We start from the raw sequence: 15,854 nt of genomic DNA on the forward strand, positions 1-15,854 counted from the left end.
ACACCTATGACTCCAGCACCCAGAAGAGAGACTGAGATAGGAGGAATGTTATACTCTTGAAGTTAGTCTACGTTGGGAAGCAAGATTTTTATCTAAAAACAAACAATCTGAACCCCCAAATCTGGGAATAGGAGTACAAAAACAAAATGGCCATACACGCACACACAGAGAGGGGGGCTTTATTTTGTCTTTGAAAGGAAATTTTAATATATGCTACTATGATATGAATGGAGCTAACTAAGAACAGCAAGCAAAGTGAAATAAACATATGACAAAGGGCAAATATATGAATAGGATATGATTCTTCCTTAAATGAAATACCAAGGGCAATAGAACACATATAAACAGACAGTAGCATCATGGCTGCCAGGAAGTGGGGAATGGAAAATGAGGGACCATGGTCTAATGGAAACAGACGGATTGTGAGCTTTTTGTTACTGGGTCTGGGGACTAGAACAGAGGGTCTCATGCATGCAGAACATAACACAAACCCCAGCCAGGAAGCTTAGTCTTGCAAGATGGAAGGTGTGTTGGAGTCTACTTGCACAACAGTATGACTGTTTAACATTTCTTCCCTGCACATTTGAAAACAGTGCGTGGGTATCTTAGTCCCATGGAGTTTTATTATTTTATCTTATACATTGTCCACAATTACTGTTGTATACTCATATTTACCATTTTATTGGTGATTTAAGCCCCACCCACCACACGTACCTAAAAGATAAACAAATTCTCATAGTCACAAAGCTGAGAAGTCAGGATTCCACCTTGAGTCTTACAAACAAAAGAAATCAAGAGCCTGTGAGGTAGCTCAGCAGGTCAAGTTCACTTGCTGCTTAGAATGATTTCCAGAGTTGACTTCTGGAGCCCCCAAGGTGGAGGAGAGAATGGACTGCCTCAAATTATCTTCTTGCCTCCACACGCCTGCTGGGACACACACACAGACTTAAGTAAATACATCTAAAAATAATTAAAAGAGACACGCTAAATACAATTAAACCAATCTCTACAAATTTGCTTCTAGGGTTAGCACATAAAGAGAGATAAGGCTTTGTTTTTGCCGTCTGAATTAAACCAAATCCTATGTCCTATTAATTTTAAATTATGTGCCAAATTGTGGAGCATATTACTTTCCTGTGTCCTTCCAAGCTGTTGGTTCACATAAAAATAAATCAATATATAAGATAAGTCCCACTCTAGCAAAAAAAAGTCAAAGACTCCCTATCATAGGAAAGATCAACATAATGCAGAGGAGAGAAGAGACAAAACAACCTTGTAGCCACCACTCCACAGCCTGATGCTGAATGAAACCTGAGGGAGGTCAGAAATATCCTCTGGGAAGGGCTGGCTTGTTTTTTTTTGTTTTTTTTTTTTTTTTGGAAATTTCTAATCTACCATAAGTTAACAAGTTAGCATTTTCATAAAGTAAGTTAAAAAGGATCATATATGGCCAAAGATATGAAAACACAAACCAGTTTGTTTACAATCACAATTCACGTGCTTGGATGTCGCAGCAAAGTCCAACGGCTCCCCTGTTTCTAAACTGTGCTCTCCCTGTCAGCACTGATCTTATCAGAGGCCAGTAATCAGCACTTCCTGACCCACACCAGTCCGAAACCACACTGTGCTGGGGGGGGGGGGTGGTGAGGAAAGGAAGAACCCAGAGGCGTGCAAGGCACGCTTCCTTCAGCCAAGTGGTAGTGACTGAACTGGTCTGAACACAAGGTGAACACTAGACTTATAACCATGGACCTTACATAGGGATTTCAGAGTAGCTCTATGGGCTTTTGTTGTTGTTGTTGTTGTTATTTTTTATTAATAGCCAAACAGCATCTATGTTAAAACTCCAGTCATGGGCAATGAGCAGCACCCAAGATTTTTTTGTGATAGAGAAGTGCGGTGTTTACATGATACAAGGGTGATTTTGGCAGCAGTATGAAAGTTGGATATGAGGGGGGACCATGTATATGCAGGGATATAAGCTACTAGGACAGTTCAAGCAACAGACCAGGGAAGCTCACACAGGCTGTAGCCATTGGGCAGTTGTATAGGATTGTGACTTAGCAATGTGGAAGGGCAAAATAACAGAGATTATATATACTGTTGAAACTGACTTCCATTTTCTACATGCAATATTAATTTGTCCACACAGCATCACCTAGCCCTTCAACTGACCACTGTATTTATTTTAGTTAAAAGATCACTTTCTCCCTCGGGTTAACTTCGAAGACATCACATTGGGACTCTAGAATAAAAACATGACTATGCCCTATTGATTTTAGATTACTTGCTAAATAATGAGATACATTACCCACATGTGACCTCTCAAGCTAGTATTTCACATACATTACCTGTCTAGGTATTAGTATAATATCCATTTTTCCCATTTAGATGGAAACGCTGATCACCAATAAGTTCATCTCAAAAGTTGATGATGTTTCTACATATTCCATTCAAGTGAGAGCAGCCGTGAGCTCACCATGCAGACTGTCTGGAAGGTGGGGTGAATGGAGTCAGCCGATCTATGTGGGTGAGTCTCTGTGTGGATTTCAAAGAAGTGGCAACAGATAATCCTGAAAAGTGTACTCGTTCACTCAGGTTTTCAAATGACCTTGTCTTGACTCAGCCTAATATTCCATCCATCTACTGTGTCTGCAACTAGACATGGGTGTTTTATGAACCTAGTTGTCCTGCTTTCTCCATAGCACAAACCCTTGCCAGGCCTATTTTGTTTAGTTCATTTCTTGTTTTTAATGTACCTTTTCCTGGTTTTTCTTACATCCATATTGTGTGTATCTGCATGCATGCATGAGTGCGTGAACAATGCATATATGTGCATCTGTGTGCAGGTTTGAGTGTTCTGTGTGCTCATGGGAGACGAAGGAAGACATAAGATAGCCTGTTTTACCATTCTCTGCTTTATTCTCTTGAAGATGTTGTCTTTTGTTGAATCTGGAGCTAGGTTGCTATCTATTAAACCCTAAAAGTCCTCCAGCCTCAGCCTACAACAGCATTGTGTTTACAGGTCCTCAGGCAGCCACAGGTTTTCACATGGATGTGAGGAATTTTAATATAGCACCTTATGCTTGTACAAACCACACTCTTGTATGCTGAGGCATTTCCCCAACCTCTAATTATTTAGAGTAGACCTTTTATTTTCAGAAAATTGCAGAATCATAAACTGTGGTAAGAAATGGAGATCCAGTCTTTCTTTATCTTAGTTTCTCCCAGTGGTGACATTTTGCAAGATCTCCAGTATAATTTGAAAACTATAACATTGGCACTGACGACCCCTGTGTCCTTCTCGGAGCTTATGGATGTAACGTATCATTATCTGTGTATCTTGGGTCTTATGCGTGTTAAGCACTCATGTCACAGCTTAGGAAGGATGCCAAGTGGTCCAACATGCAATTGTTCCTCTCTTTTTCTTTTTAAAACACACCTATCCTCCTTTGTCCCTCATCTCTAGTCCTTGGAAAGAACTAATCTGGTCCTCATCACTTGAATGTTTCCATACTCAGGTGTGAATTTATATGCTTGTTTCCTTTTGAAAGGGATTTTTAAATTGAATAATATTAGGGTCCATGAAACTGGGATCCATAGCTGAATGTTTACCCTAAGGGATAGTATATAGGTCTAGTGAGTTAGGCATCTCTTGGGCATCTATGTTGGTTTTACACCTATTGTTATTTATGATCAAACTGACTGAGTGACATACATGACAAATAACAGGGACTGGGGTAGCAACTATGGCCAAAGGGTTGTATTTCTTGGATAAGGAAAGTTACTGATTCAAGTAGACATTTGCAGAGCAGCATCCTAGATTATTTTCATGTATTCTCTTAGCAAAGCCTATCAAGAAACTCATTCTTCAGATAAGAATGTATATTTGAAAAGCTTAGGTCATCTGCTTACATCTTCAAACATCAGGGATGGGTTGAACCCTAGGATAATTTATCCTAGGGCCCAGTCTCTTAGGTCTCTATCATGGTGTGATAATACCCTATGTGTTGAAAAGTACTTAGCAAATTATATTGGCATAGAGGACTTTGTGCTTAAGGCTGGTTACATCACTCTCACAAAACCAATGAGACATGCCAGCTCATTTTAAATAGCATACTTAAGGAAAAAAACATTTTCAGGCACAAACATGCTAAAGTCATCTACTAAAGTAATAAGTCATTCACTTGGGCTCCAGGGTGTGGGTCCGTGGAAAATTCCTGGGCACTGACCTATGCCCTGGGTGGTCTGAGTCAGAGTTGATGCTTATCAAGTACATTTCCAGGGAGACAAGAATAGTGGAAGGGATCAAAAGGTGGAGCACAGAGCTAGGTCTGTAAGAAAGCTGATCATTCTGCCCTGAACTCCTGTAGGATGTTGCTCCAATTGAACTACAAATAAACAAAGTTTCTGGCATACGATTTGACAAAAATCATGTCAAAAATTCCTGAGACTGATGAATCTTGTTTCAATCTTGGGGTTGTTCAATACCCAACCCAAACTGTCTGGTCCTGTACCATGGTCGCGACAACACTGGGGGATGGGGACTTGAGCTCAGAGCAACACCATGAGTTTCCTGGGGAGAGGAACTGAAAGGAAGATGTAAGGAACTGAAAGTTGGGCAGACTCACCTACTTCATAAGTTTGCTGAGGTGAGTCTTCTTCTCCCTCCCTTTCTCCCCAGGTTGACACCCAACTAAATGATCCTGACCTGATACATATAGGACCTCTCTCAAAAATGCTTCATTTGCACAAATAAAACTCACTCCATGCCCCAATATTAAAACAAGATTCATCAGTCTCAGGAATTTATGACATAATTTTTGTCAAACCATGGGCCAGAAGCTTTGTTTATTTGCAGTGCACTGAGTCCTTTTACAAAATGGTTTATGTTGTTTCTCAAGGGTACAAACCTCATTGGTCTGAAAGTACTGATGTTTCTCATTGTTGTCCCAACATTGTAACGTAAACAAATTTGGAAAAAAAATTAATATCGACCAAAAGACCTGAGATAAATACAGTAGAGACCAAAATCAGCATCTTAGCTAAGATGTTAATCGTGTTTTTTGAGTGCTTGAGTTTTGAAGTTTTAGGCAGTACTGATTATTGTTGACTATTGACACTTTAGGGTGAGGAAGCAGCAAAATCTGCTTTTAGACAAAATCTGGATTTTAGCAATGGCTCTGCCAACTGTAGTTCAATGAACCAAGTCAGAGAATATAGTACCATGGGAAGAAGAATTCTGAAAATAAAGTCAGGTTGAAAGAGGGAGTGACAGCCTCTGCCACCACATTTTGGGAACCAAGTGAAGTGCTGTGCCAAGTCTGGGTTCTACTACTCTGACCTAGTACCTAATAGCTAACCTTTCTGGGCATCCGTGTCCGTACCTGTACTGTTCCCTGGTTTCTATGGCTGCCACTCTTGTGCCTCCTCTAACATTCACCACCAAAAGACTAACTGAGCCGTCTCAACGGTCCATCTTATACTTGTTTTTAGCTTATTATTCACTTTCCACTTTCCCATTCTCTAACCATTTCCTAAATAACAGCTCTCGGCTTGGATCTGGCTTCTTGCATCCATCCCTGCCCCAGGTGCACCTCACGGCCATTTGCTACTGCACATCCTATTTTATTCATGCCGCCCAGTTCATGCAGACGGCCTGACTAATACTAGTGCTCACCTTATAAATCCATCCTTTCTGGAATTTACTCCCCTGCTCAGTTTGGGATCATTAGTGAATTAAATCAGTGCAGACTCTCCGTTTTCATCAAGATGATTAATAAACATAATAGGAAGTCCAAGCCCCTCAGGGATATTTTGCATGGCTCTTCCTTACCCCTAGAGAATGTAGTGATAATTATGCTCAGCTTGCTGTCTGTCAGGCACTTCTGCTGTTAGGTTCATTTCTTTCAAACTCCCTTTCTTCTCCCCTACATTGCTTTACAAATGGTCCCTGGGAGCCCTCCTGGATTTTCACTACTCGGGCCCAACTGAAATATCCCCCATGCCTTTACATAATGTTCACCCCCATTATTTTAATTAAGACAAGAAAATAGAAGCCTGGAGATATTAAATGACTTAGTCATTGTCAAACAGTCAAGAAGTAGCTATTAATGTGTAATTTCCCCCAAATAAGTGACACACGAACCAATTAGCAAATTAGAATAGTTGAAATTAACTAATTAACCATTTCTAGCCCGAGGTTGTTTCATAAAGAATGAGACACAGAAGAAGCTGGATTGATGGTGTATGGAGCTAGGGTAAGGAAGGTGACTCCTGCTCTAGTTGGCAAGGTCCTTGGTCTGTCCAAGAGGCACAGGGGATAGATGCAGTGAACAGGACAGCCATCAACAAAACTCTATCTGCTTGAGATTTTTCCTCGAATCTACTCTCTTGCTCTGAGATTCTCAGAGCATGGATCTCCCTCTTCCTCCACCCCTCTTTCTGCTTCCCCTCCCACCTCCTCCTTTGTAAATGATAGTGACAGTTTTGCTTTTACCAGTGCTTGTTATCAACTGCGCTCCATCAGCTAGCTTCTGCTTTAAGAGCTAAACTTCCCAATTTTGAAGTCTTTCTCCTTCCTAGTCTTGAAGTTCCAGGTTCTTCAGTTCTGTTGTTATCTGTGTCATCTCCTGTTTCCTGAACACTTTCCTGTTCTGGACCCTGGTCCCTGAAGCTTCTTTGCTTCTCATGTCTCCTTTTCTCCACTACTCTGTGACATGCAGGTACTAAGTGTAAAATAAATGATTATAGAAATAAGTGTTCATAGAGTGCATCTTTCCTGCACCTCCTGACCCCGGAAATGAGAATGTTGGCTGCATTTATTTGTAGCTACACCCCTGGTTAGGATTGGACCAGTTTCTTGGTAAGAGGTTAAACTGACACTGGATCAACACTGGTTCTCAACTTGTGGGTTGTAACAAATTAGCTATTTATCCCAGGTCACAAATTAGGTATTTAGCACAGCAAATATTTACATTACAATTTGTAGTAGTAGCAAAATTAGTTATGAAATGCAGTGAAAAAATTTTATGGTTGAGGGTTAGTGACGATATGAGGAACTATATCAAAATGCCATAGTTTTTTAAAGGTTGAAAACTATGGCTTTATGTGTACAATGAGTTTGCTCCACACTCAGTGAAGGGTGTATCTGCCACTGAGGACAAAATATTATTAGAAATGAGTGAAAATGTGTTCTTTTAAAAAGCTTTCTTTAGGCTTAAGATGATTGGCAGTTAACCTGGGAGCAAAACAAGACTCAGTCACCCCAGTTTTCACATCACTCAGTCAGCAGTGTGGTCACCATTTACAAGGTGACTGTTGCTACTACTGGGACAAATCCTTCAGCAACAAAGACTTGTAGCTCATCGGAGATCTGGCCTTCACTTTCCTGCTATGGTGTAGCCAAGGTGTGTGTGTATGTGTGTGTGTGTGTGTGTGTATGTGTGTGTGTGTGTGTGTGTGTGTGTGATGCATGCAGGGGAATATACGTCCTGGGGTGGATGTCAGAGCTAAGCAAAAACCAATGTGTCATGTTGAGTTGTAGTCTGTTGCTATGTATTGTAATTCTGAATTCACTAAATTCTGTACCCAAAGTTCTGGGCCTACAAGTGAAATCTCATGTTTAGCAGCTTTTGTTGTGCAAACATTGTTCCTTAATTAAAAAAAAAAAAAACTATTGGTTTAGTAAAAATGGCTACAGCCAAATACTGGAAAGACTAGAGATAGGCGTGCTTTTGAGTTACATGGTTACATAGAATCTGAGAGGATAGAGAAGGGGGTGAAACAAGGGAGAGTTGAGAATATGCCACAACATAAAAGACTGTGAGACCTGGCCATGAGGCCTGGCCACTTGGAATAAGGGTGGCCCCAGGCAAAACATTGCAAGTCTTATCATTCAGTTATTGATAGAGTAGTTTATACTAATAGCTTTGAGGGTGGATAACTGCCCAGCTGTAGTGCTATTTAAGACTTATTATTAATATAAAGGTTTTGCATCTGCTATCTGGGACCTGAATGATTAAAGGCAGAGTAGAAATACCCAACTGGGGTTAAATAATTACTGCAACCGTGGCAAATAGACATGTGTGCTGGAGGGGAGGAGGGCTTTTATCATTTGACTTTATGACGGAAGTACAAAGCAATTTACCTCTACCTTATAGACTCAAGAGCTGGGAGGAGATGGGTTGTCTTGGAGATCATAAAATGGACCCCTTTCATGGACCACAGTCATCAAAGAACCTCAAGCTCCAACCCCTTTTTTCTTCTGTGTCGGTAGATTTTTAGCAGCCCTCTCTTCATCTGTCTGTCTGTTTGTCCCTCTCTGTTTCCCTTCTCTGTCCCCACCCTTTCTTCTTAAATTCCCAAACCATTGTGAGACAAAGTGCAAACCAGAATAGGGAAGAAGAAAGGAAAACAGGTACGAGGAAATGGTTAGCTTCACTCTCTGGCCTTCAAAAACAATTCTGTCCATTTACAGTTTTATGAGCTAAGAAAAGGGAAGCTCTGGGTCGAGACAGAGGGGAAAATGCTTAGAAAGAAAACTAGATGACCCACCAGCAACAAGGAAAACCCCACGTCAGCTCCTGTCACAGCTGCCACTTTTCTTTGCAAGTGGGGGATTTCAGCTGGGTAGACATAGTAGTTGAGTCAACCTTCTTCTTTGCCTCAGGAGTCTATGGTTTCAAGGTTGGCTGGATCTTGCCTGGTAAGCCTTAGGCCAGATTACCTTGGCTCTGTGGGTTGCTCTACCATCTTAAAGGTAGGTTGCAATAAGCTTTCAAGCTCTGTTCTCTAATGGCAAGGATTTTTTTAAATTAAATTTTGGGTGTGGCCATCTCTCTGGGTAGGCATACCAATCAACCTTCAATGTTTAACAACTTAGGCCAAGGAAGGATTCTATTCCTGGCTCTGGTCTGTGCAAGGCAAGTTTATTCACAGTATCTAGGACATCTGCCCAAATATCATTTCTTGCTAGACAAATGGGAAGAGAGAGAGAGGAGGGAGAGGAGGGAGAGGAGGGAGGAGGGAGATGGAGGGAGCGAGAGTCAAACCTGGTAACTGCTGGGCCTAGGCATAGTACTCAGCAACAAGTTTACCTTTATACCTGTGAATGCTGACTGATGTTCTAGTCCTAACTATTGTGTTCCAGCCACAGAAGCTAAGGCAAGGAGATAGACCTTGCTTGGGCTGTAGACTACAACAGAGAGGTTACCTTTTGGTTGTTCTTAGCCTGCTCAGGCTCAATGTAGGCCAAGCAATGGAGACATTTACATTGACCCCATCAGGCAGTTATTGTCTAAATGTTTCATGTTGTACATGGCACTCTCTCTTTGTGTGATGTGTCAGTGCATGTGTGTGTGCTTGTTCTTATAGGTTTTCTCTACCATCAAAAGAAGCCAATTGAAGCTAAATTGACAGTGTAAAGGCTGGCTTATTGGAGGCAGCTCTGGGGGATGGGAGTAAGGTACTGTTATCTCTCAGCAGAAGCTCAGGGAAATCAAGATGCAGACTGGGAGACAGAGAAGTGATGCAGAGAAAGAGTGAGTGCATACATGAAGAGAGAAAGAAATTTAGAGAGAGGGAGAGAGAGTGCAAAATGTCTAGATTATAGCGACAAGAGCCTCTGGGGGGGAGGGTAAGCCCAGTCTCTGGCTGGATAGTTCATAGAAGAGGGTGGTGTGTGCCAGCCGTACCTTGTAACTGGTAGTGACTGGGGGATGCTGGGAGAACCTGGAGGTCAGTTCTATTTGATATGTTCACTAGGCACTTCAGCAGCCTGTCCAGGGTTTGAAAGCTAACCTTCATAAGTATATGTGTGTGGGGGTGCATGTGCCTCAATCCCCTATAGAAGTCACGGGACAGTCCTTGGATCTCAGTTCTAACATTTTTCGTTGTACAGTTGTACCAATCAGGCTAGCTTATCTTAAGACTTCTGTTGCAGTAAAAATTAAAATAACCTTTTATCCAGTGCTAGTGCCAGCACCATAGGGCCACATGGCACTGTTAGATATCTTTATCTTTGCTGCTCCACACAGCCTCTAAGCACTCACAGACCCTGGCTTTTTTGTCCCAGGCCTGGTCCACTCTGCCCATCCCAGCTGCTTCTGTCCCAGGTGGTCTACGACTGTCCCAGCGTGTTGTTTTTCCACTCATTTTGCCTTGGCATGTTGTTGCTAAGCCTTTCCATCTCATTCCATGGACCCTGCTTGCCCTCACCCCGATCAGGCAATAGAGCTGGAACTTTTGGTTCCAGCTGTCTCTAAGTCATTGCTTTCATACACTGTCTTCCACACTAAAAACATGACACAACAATCAGTAACTTATCAAGCATATTTATATGTTAAATTTTCAATCCACAATTCTTCTACACAATAAGCTTACAACCAGTTGACAAAACCACCCACCTAGATTAGATAAATTGACCTATAGAAACCCATCTCTAGAAAGTATACATATCTACCCATGGATACTCAGAGCCACTCAGAGGATATGGGTGATTCTTTTCTTCCATCTAGAATCTCCCACTTCTCCTCCCTCCTTCCTAGACTTTTCCTTGCCTACTTTCCCTCATCCAATCATAGGCTTGACTCACCTTGTTGTATAATGACATCATCCTACAGACTTCTACAGATTCTCCTATTTCATCTTCCCATCTTATGGCAGGATTTTGTTAGGATTAAAAATGCCTGTACTTCTGTGTCAGATTTTTATGTGGGTTCTAAACTCAGGTTTTCAGGTTTGAAGGAATAAGTCATCTCGACAGCCCTATGTAGTGTTCATCTTAACTCATATCCTTGAGGTATGAAGGTATGGGATTAACCATGACTTCTGACCCCCTTCTTCCTTATACACACACAATACAGTATTTGTGTCTCCTGACCTGAGGATTCAGACAGCACTACAATTGTGGTTTTCCCTTGAGGATCTAGGAAAATTATCTCAATTATTGTGCGCTGACACAATGCATTGACCTCAATCATAATTACCACAAAGATGGATTGATCACCTTCTGTGAATTGCACAGACGTTAAGCACTTTGAATGTATGAGCTCATTCACTCCAATCCCCGACTTCAAAGCAATTCACAAAGTGAAACAAATGCACACTGCTCAAGAGACTGAACTTTGGTACTGGATACCAGCACCCTCTCCAGCCAGCCTGCAGTTTCTTCAGTTACTTCAGTTACTTCAGCGGGTCCACAGAAAAATGGCTCCACTGTGACTCACAGGGAAGAATTCTGGGTTTGTGGAAGCTCTGAAAGGCACTGGTCCTTTGTGAGAATCCTGCAGAGGAGAAGAAAACTGTACTTTCCCTATTCTGATCCATCCAGTCTGGGCCTGATGGGGGTTATGAAAACCATCAGCATCCGTTTAGTCAGGAGCTCATCGAGCCAATCATGTACAGAGTGTGGTCTCCAAGGCTTTGCCACACTGTCCTTCACGTAAGCCCAGTTTTACCAGGACACCACAGCTTTGCACAGTTCTCAGTGGGTCATTGGTTTTATGCCTCTCGCTTTTGTTCTCTGCCCCCACCCCTTGCCTTCTTAAACCTGTAGACCTCCTAGAGTCCAGCTGAAAGCTGCCACAGAAAGCTCAGTCACAGGAGGTGACTTTTGACTTTTGCCTGAATTGGGAACCTTTTGTGTGTGACACCACAGCTTCACCCTCTCCTCCAACTAGAGGAAAGCCACAGGAAGCTAGTTGAACCCTGTATCATAGACTAACATATTGACAGTATCGTAATTACTCAAACGTATTGATGCTATTTAAACTTTTTTTCTACCATCTGCTCATTTCAAAACACTACAGGGCAGCTTTATTTAAGGGGCTCCATCAATTTGCCAATTAGTCCTTTTGCTTGACTACTATTGTTGAATCAGAGTCAGATTCAAAATCAATACTGAAGCAGTGAAAGTACAAACTTGCATGAACCAAGGCTTTTCAGGCCTCCAAATCAAATCCACCTCCTTAGAGCTGTCAGTCCCAACTAATAGATCACAGAATTCTAGAGCCAGACAGACTGCAGTCCCAAGGTAGGAGTCATTTGATGAAACTTCCAGGGCAGCCACATGCAGCTAGAGGAAGGCTATCTTATTATCACCTAGAGATTTCCTGACCTCTGTTGTCACCATCTCACCCCATCCAGTGCACACTTCCTACAGAGTTTCCATGAGGTTCCTTGCTTTATGGTCTATTAGCTGAGATATCAAAGATGGAAACCAAAGTCTACATACAGAACCACATGAGCAAGGTCTCTAAATACACTGAGTTAGTAAGGTCTGCAGAACATCCAGAATGAGGTAGAGGGGCTGGAAGGCTTTTCCATATGTAGACTATGACACTTCCCCTCTCCAAACCTATCTGTATTGTCAACTGGAAGTACCCAACCATTTCTTAAGAAACATCTGTGGCTTTGTGATTAATAGCATGCAAAAAAAAAAAAAAAATGCCCCTTAAGTCAGACAAATGATTCAAATTATCTAGAACTTTCTCTTATTATTTATTCTTTCTATTCCTACTCCCCAGCTCCAGCCTCAGGGTTGAACTTAGAGCCTTGCCCAGGAGATTAGAAAGGAAAGCTCTGAGGTCATGTATCCAAGGACATTTGAAGACACTGCTCAACGTTTAGTGTACTGAAACTTAATAATTTTGACTCAATATATACGTGTGTGTGTGTGTGTGTGTGTGTGTGTGTGTGTGTGTGTGTGTGCACCACTGGTTTAATCTGCTCTCTTGTTCCTTATACATTCAAATAAGAGAAGGTTTTTGCTTGGATTCATCTTTTTATATACTCATTAAATTAAACTCTGTCTCTGTCTCTGTCTCTGTTTCTCTCTCTCTCTCATTCATAAGACAACTGGTAAAATAGCTCAGTGGGCAAAGGTTCTTGCTACCAAGCACAATGACATGGTTCAATCTCTGAGACCCACATGGTGAAAGGACAGAATACACCCCTACATGTTGTCTCTTTATGTGCACACATGTGCCTTGTGTTTTTCCTTGATGCACACACATGTACTTGCATTGTCCCTTGATGTGCACCAATGTACCTTGTCTTGTCTCTTGATCTACACACACATACCTTGGTGCCTACAACTTTCTATCATAAAATTAAAAAAATGTTGAAAAAAAGTAGAAATAAAATTTTAATAACTGACCCAATAGTAATTTACAAGTCATTTTGACTCAACACAGTAAGTGAACATGATTTCTTGCACTGGATTTGTCTATCAATGTATGTTTGCTTTGAGGCAAGGGTCACAATGCTCTTGTCCTTGAGCACAAGTTCTATTCTTCACATGGTCATATAGGAGAGGCGAGGTTAACTCCTTCCAAACAATGGCTGTGAATGCACTTCCTATGCAGTCATTTCTACGTAGTGAGAACTTTTTCAGTTGGATAAACTGAAATCAGTCGCCTTCCCCTCCATGACTTTTACTCATTCAGTGAGAATCTTCACTTATCTACATAAGAGGTAAGGGGACTAAGCCAGTTGAAAAGATTTTTGTAATCATGGTCAGAGGATAACGGCTCTGTTATCTGGACTTGGCATATCAGGCTAGTGGATATTGCACACTTTGAGCCACCAATAATTGAGTGTGTGGCCATGATAATAGTTACAACACTCTCTGTTCTTTTCACAGGACACAAAATTCTGCTGTGTGTTTTTGTCACATAGACGACATGGTTAATGAATTTTAGTGCCATTTTTAGGAGAAAACACTAACAGCAACAAGAACAAACCGTGTCATACTAAGCAGCCCTGGCTAGCCTGTAATTTGCTCTTTTGATCAGTCTGGCCTCTGACTCACTTTTAGCCTTCTGTCCTGTCTCTGCCTCTCAAATGCTGTGATGATAGGCACGTTTCACTATTCCAGAGTGTGCAAATGCACAAATAACAGACAGAAAACATTGAAAAACTTGAGATTTTAAAGACTGTGCATCCACATGTGGGTGCTGGGAGCAAACTCCAGACATCTACAAAAGGAGTATAGGCATTTAATTGCTGAACCCTCTCTCTAACCCTTGCTCAAGATTTTAATAAAGTGCTTCAGTGGCACCGATAGCTTTGGAATGTCAAGGACACTGGACATGTTTGCAGAGCAGCAACCGCAAGCATAGTCACGGCCAGTGTTTGGAAGGTTTTTGAGTGGCCAGACACAGTGTACATCTTTAATTTACTTCCAGAGCCTAGCCCCTCAAGGCTCTGTCCCCATATCACTACATGAAGAGTGGAACCCATGCTTAAGGACAAACTCATTGTGAGCTTTGCCTCAAAGAAAACAGGCATTAACAGGTGAATGCAATGCAAGAAAGCACACTCAAATAATGTTGAGTAAAGAGGAGGCTTCAAAAAATACACATGTGACACACAACAAACTTTTCCTGCAGTAAAAGTAGACCCAGCCACAAAAGTGGTGATGCTGGGGGGGTGCTTCTTGATAACAAAGACACACCTAGAACACACTAAGTAATTAAACACCTAGAACATGATAGGTGAAAAACACCGGGGGGGGGGGTAATACTCCATAAAGATATGTCAGAATATACAAAGCAAAGCCAGCACATATACCACACCCTCAGTTTTACAGATGGAGAACATTGGGCTGGGAACCCTACATTAAATTTAGGGATGTGGTCATCAGCTAGTCCTGGGCTTTGTTTCTTGTTACCCCGAATGACAGTTGTGTGTCCTTAGTTCACTTCACTCCCTTTCTCTGTTTCCATTTTCTCTATCTTCACGGGAATTTCTGGGAGTAAATTAATGGCATATACTGTGTCTGTCCCCTCAAAAATGTACTTATAAAAGATGTGCAGAGAATAAGTTTTTAGTTAATCCTCTTAAGTGATGACTTCTATATTTTTCTACTTTATAACTTTCAAACTATTTCCAGTGAAAATAATATAGCTTTTGTAAAGTTAGACTTGTTTAAAGGGTACACACGGGAGTGATGGTGGCCTGGACAGAAGAAATATTGACAGGAAAAGATGTCAGGAGTGTGGTGGATTTGCAGGATCCTCTGTTATAACTTAGTTTGTGGTGAGATTAGTAAAATGTCCAGCTTCACTGAAAGCTGGGTCTGAAACCCAGGTCTCTAGACGATGAAAGGATGCAGGAGTCAGAATCATAAAGCCTTACATTTATGATTATACATAGATATCAGGTATGCTGAGGGTGTGAGGAAGGAACAGGAGCTATAAAACTTGGAAACAATTTATGTGTCCCCAAGGATACAGTTTGGGTCTTGAAAGGACAGAGACTGAAATGGAGAAGCTAGTGAAAGAAGTAATTACTGACTTCTTTCCTTTCTTTTGTTGTTTTGAGACAGCCTTTTGCTTCTTATAGCCCTGGGGAAGGGGTGTCTCTAACTCATCCTCCTTCTACCTTGGCCATTCAGATTCTGAGATCACAACTGTGCAGCCCCATGCCTGGCTAACAGTAGGCTTGATGAAATGAAGAACACAAATTTGGTTGTGATTATTCTCAGGTTTGCTAAATACACAAGTGAGTTTGGGATGTGGGGATTTTATAGTCTACACCTAGAGCTACATGTCAGGGTAGTGTCAGGAAAAAGAAAGACTTTGGGAGTTTCAGGGAACTAAAGTGTGAAGGTCTGACAAACAAACTTGTCTATGCTCAAAGAGCAGACAATGATGAGAAATGGCCAAGGGATGCACTGAAAGGGAGGCAGCTGCAATTTTAAAAGAAGGAAGTGCCATAGAGGAATGAGAGGAATGGGATCCTTGCAATAAAGAGCCATGGCTTTCTTTAACTCAACTGTGGAGAGTTTGAATTCAAAGTGGAAATGGTAATTGTATGGTAGGAGTATATCATGTACATATAGGAAAATG

The 15,854-nt window shown here is 41.5% G+C and overlaps 1 protein-coding gene across 1 annotated transcript in view; it reads left to right on the forward strand.

The window, feature by feature from the left end:
• IL5RA (interleukin 5 receptor subunit alpha) overlaps positions 1 to 15,854 on the forward strand; it is a gene marked incomplete at both ends in the record, with an annotated part of 31,081 nt that overhangs the window by 8,747 nt on the left and 6,480 nt on the right. Inside the window, one exon of the mRNA XM_080914429.1 lies at positions 2,392 to 2,530. Within this exon, the coding sequence (XP_080770555.1) occupies positions 2,392 to 2,530 (139 nt within the window). The remainder of the gene's footprint in view (positions 1 to 2,391; positions 2,531 to 15,854) is intronic.

This window comes from Micromys minutus, assembly GCF_963924665.1.
Source record: "Micromys minutus genome assembly, chromosome: 3".
Classification (NCBI taxonomy): Eukaryota; Metazoa; Chordata; class Mammalia; order Rodentia; family Muridae; genus Micromys; species Micromys minutus.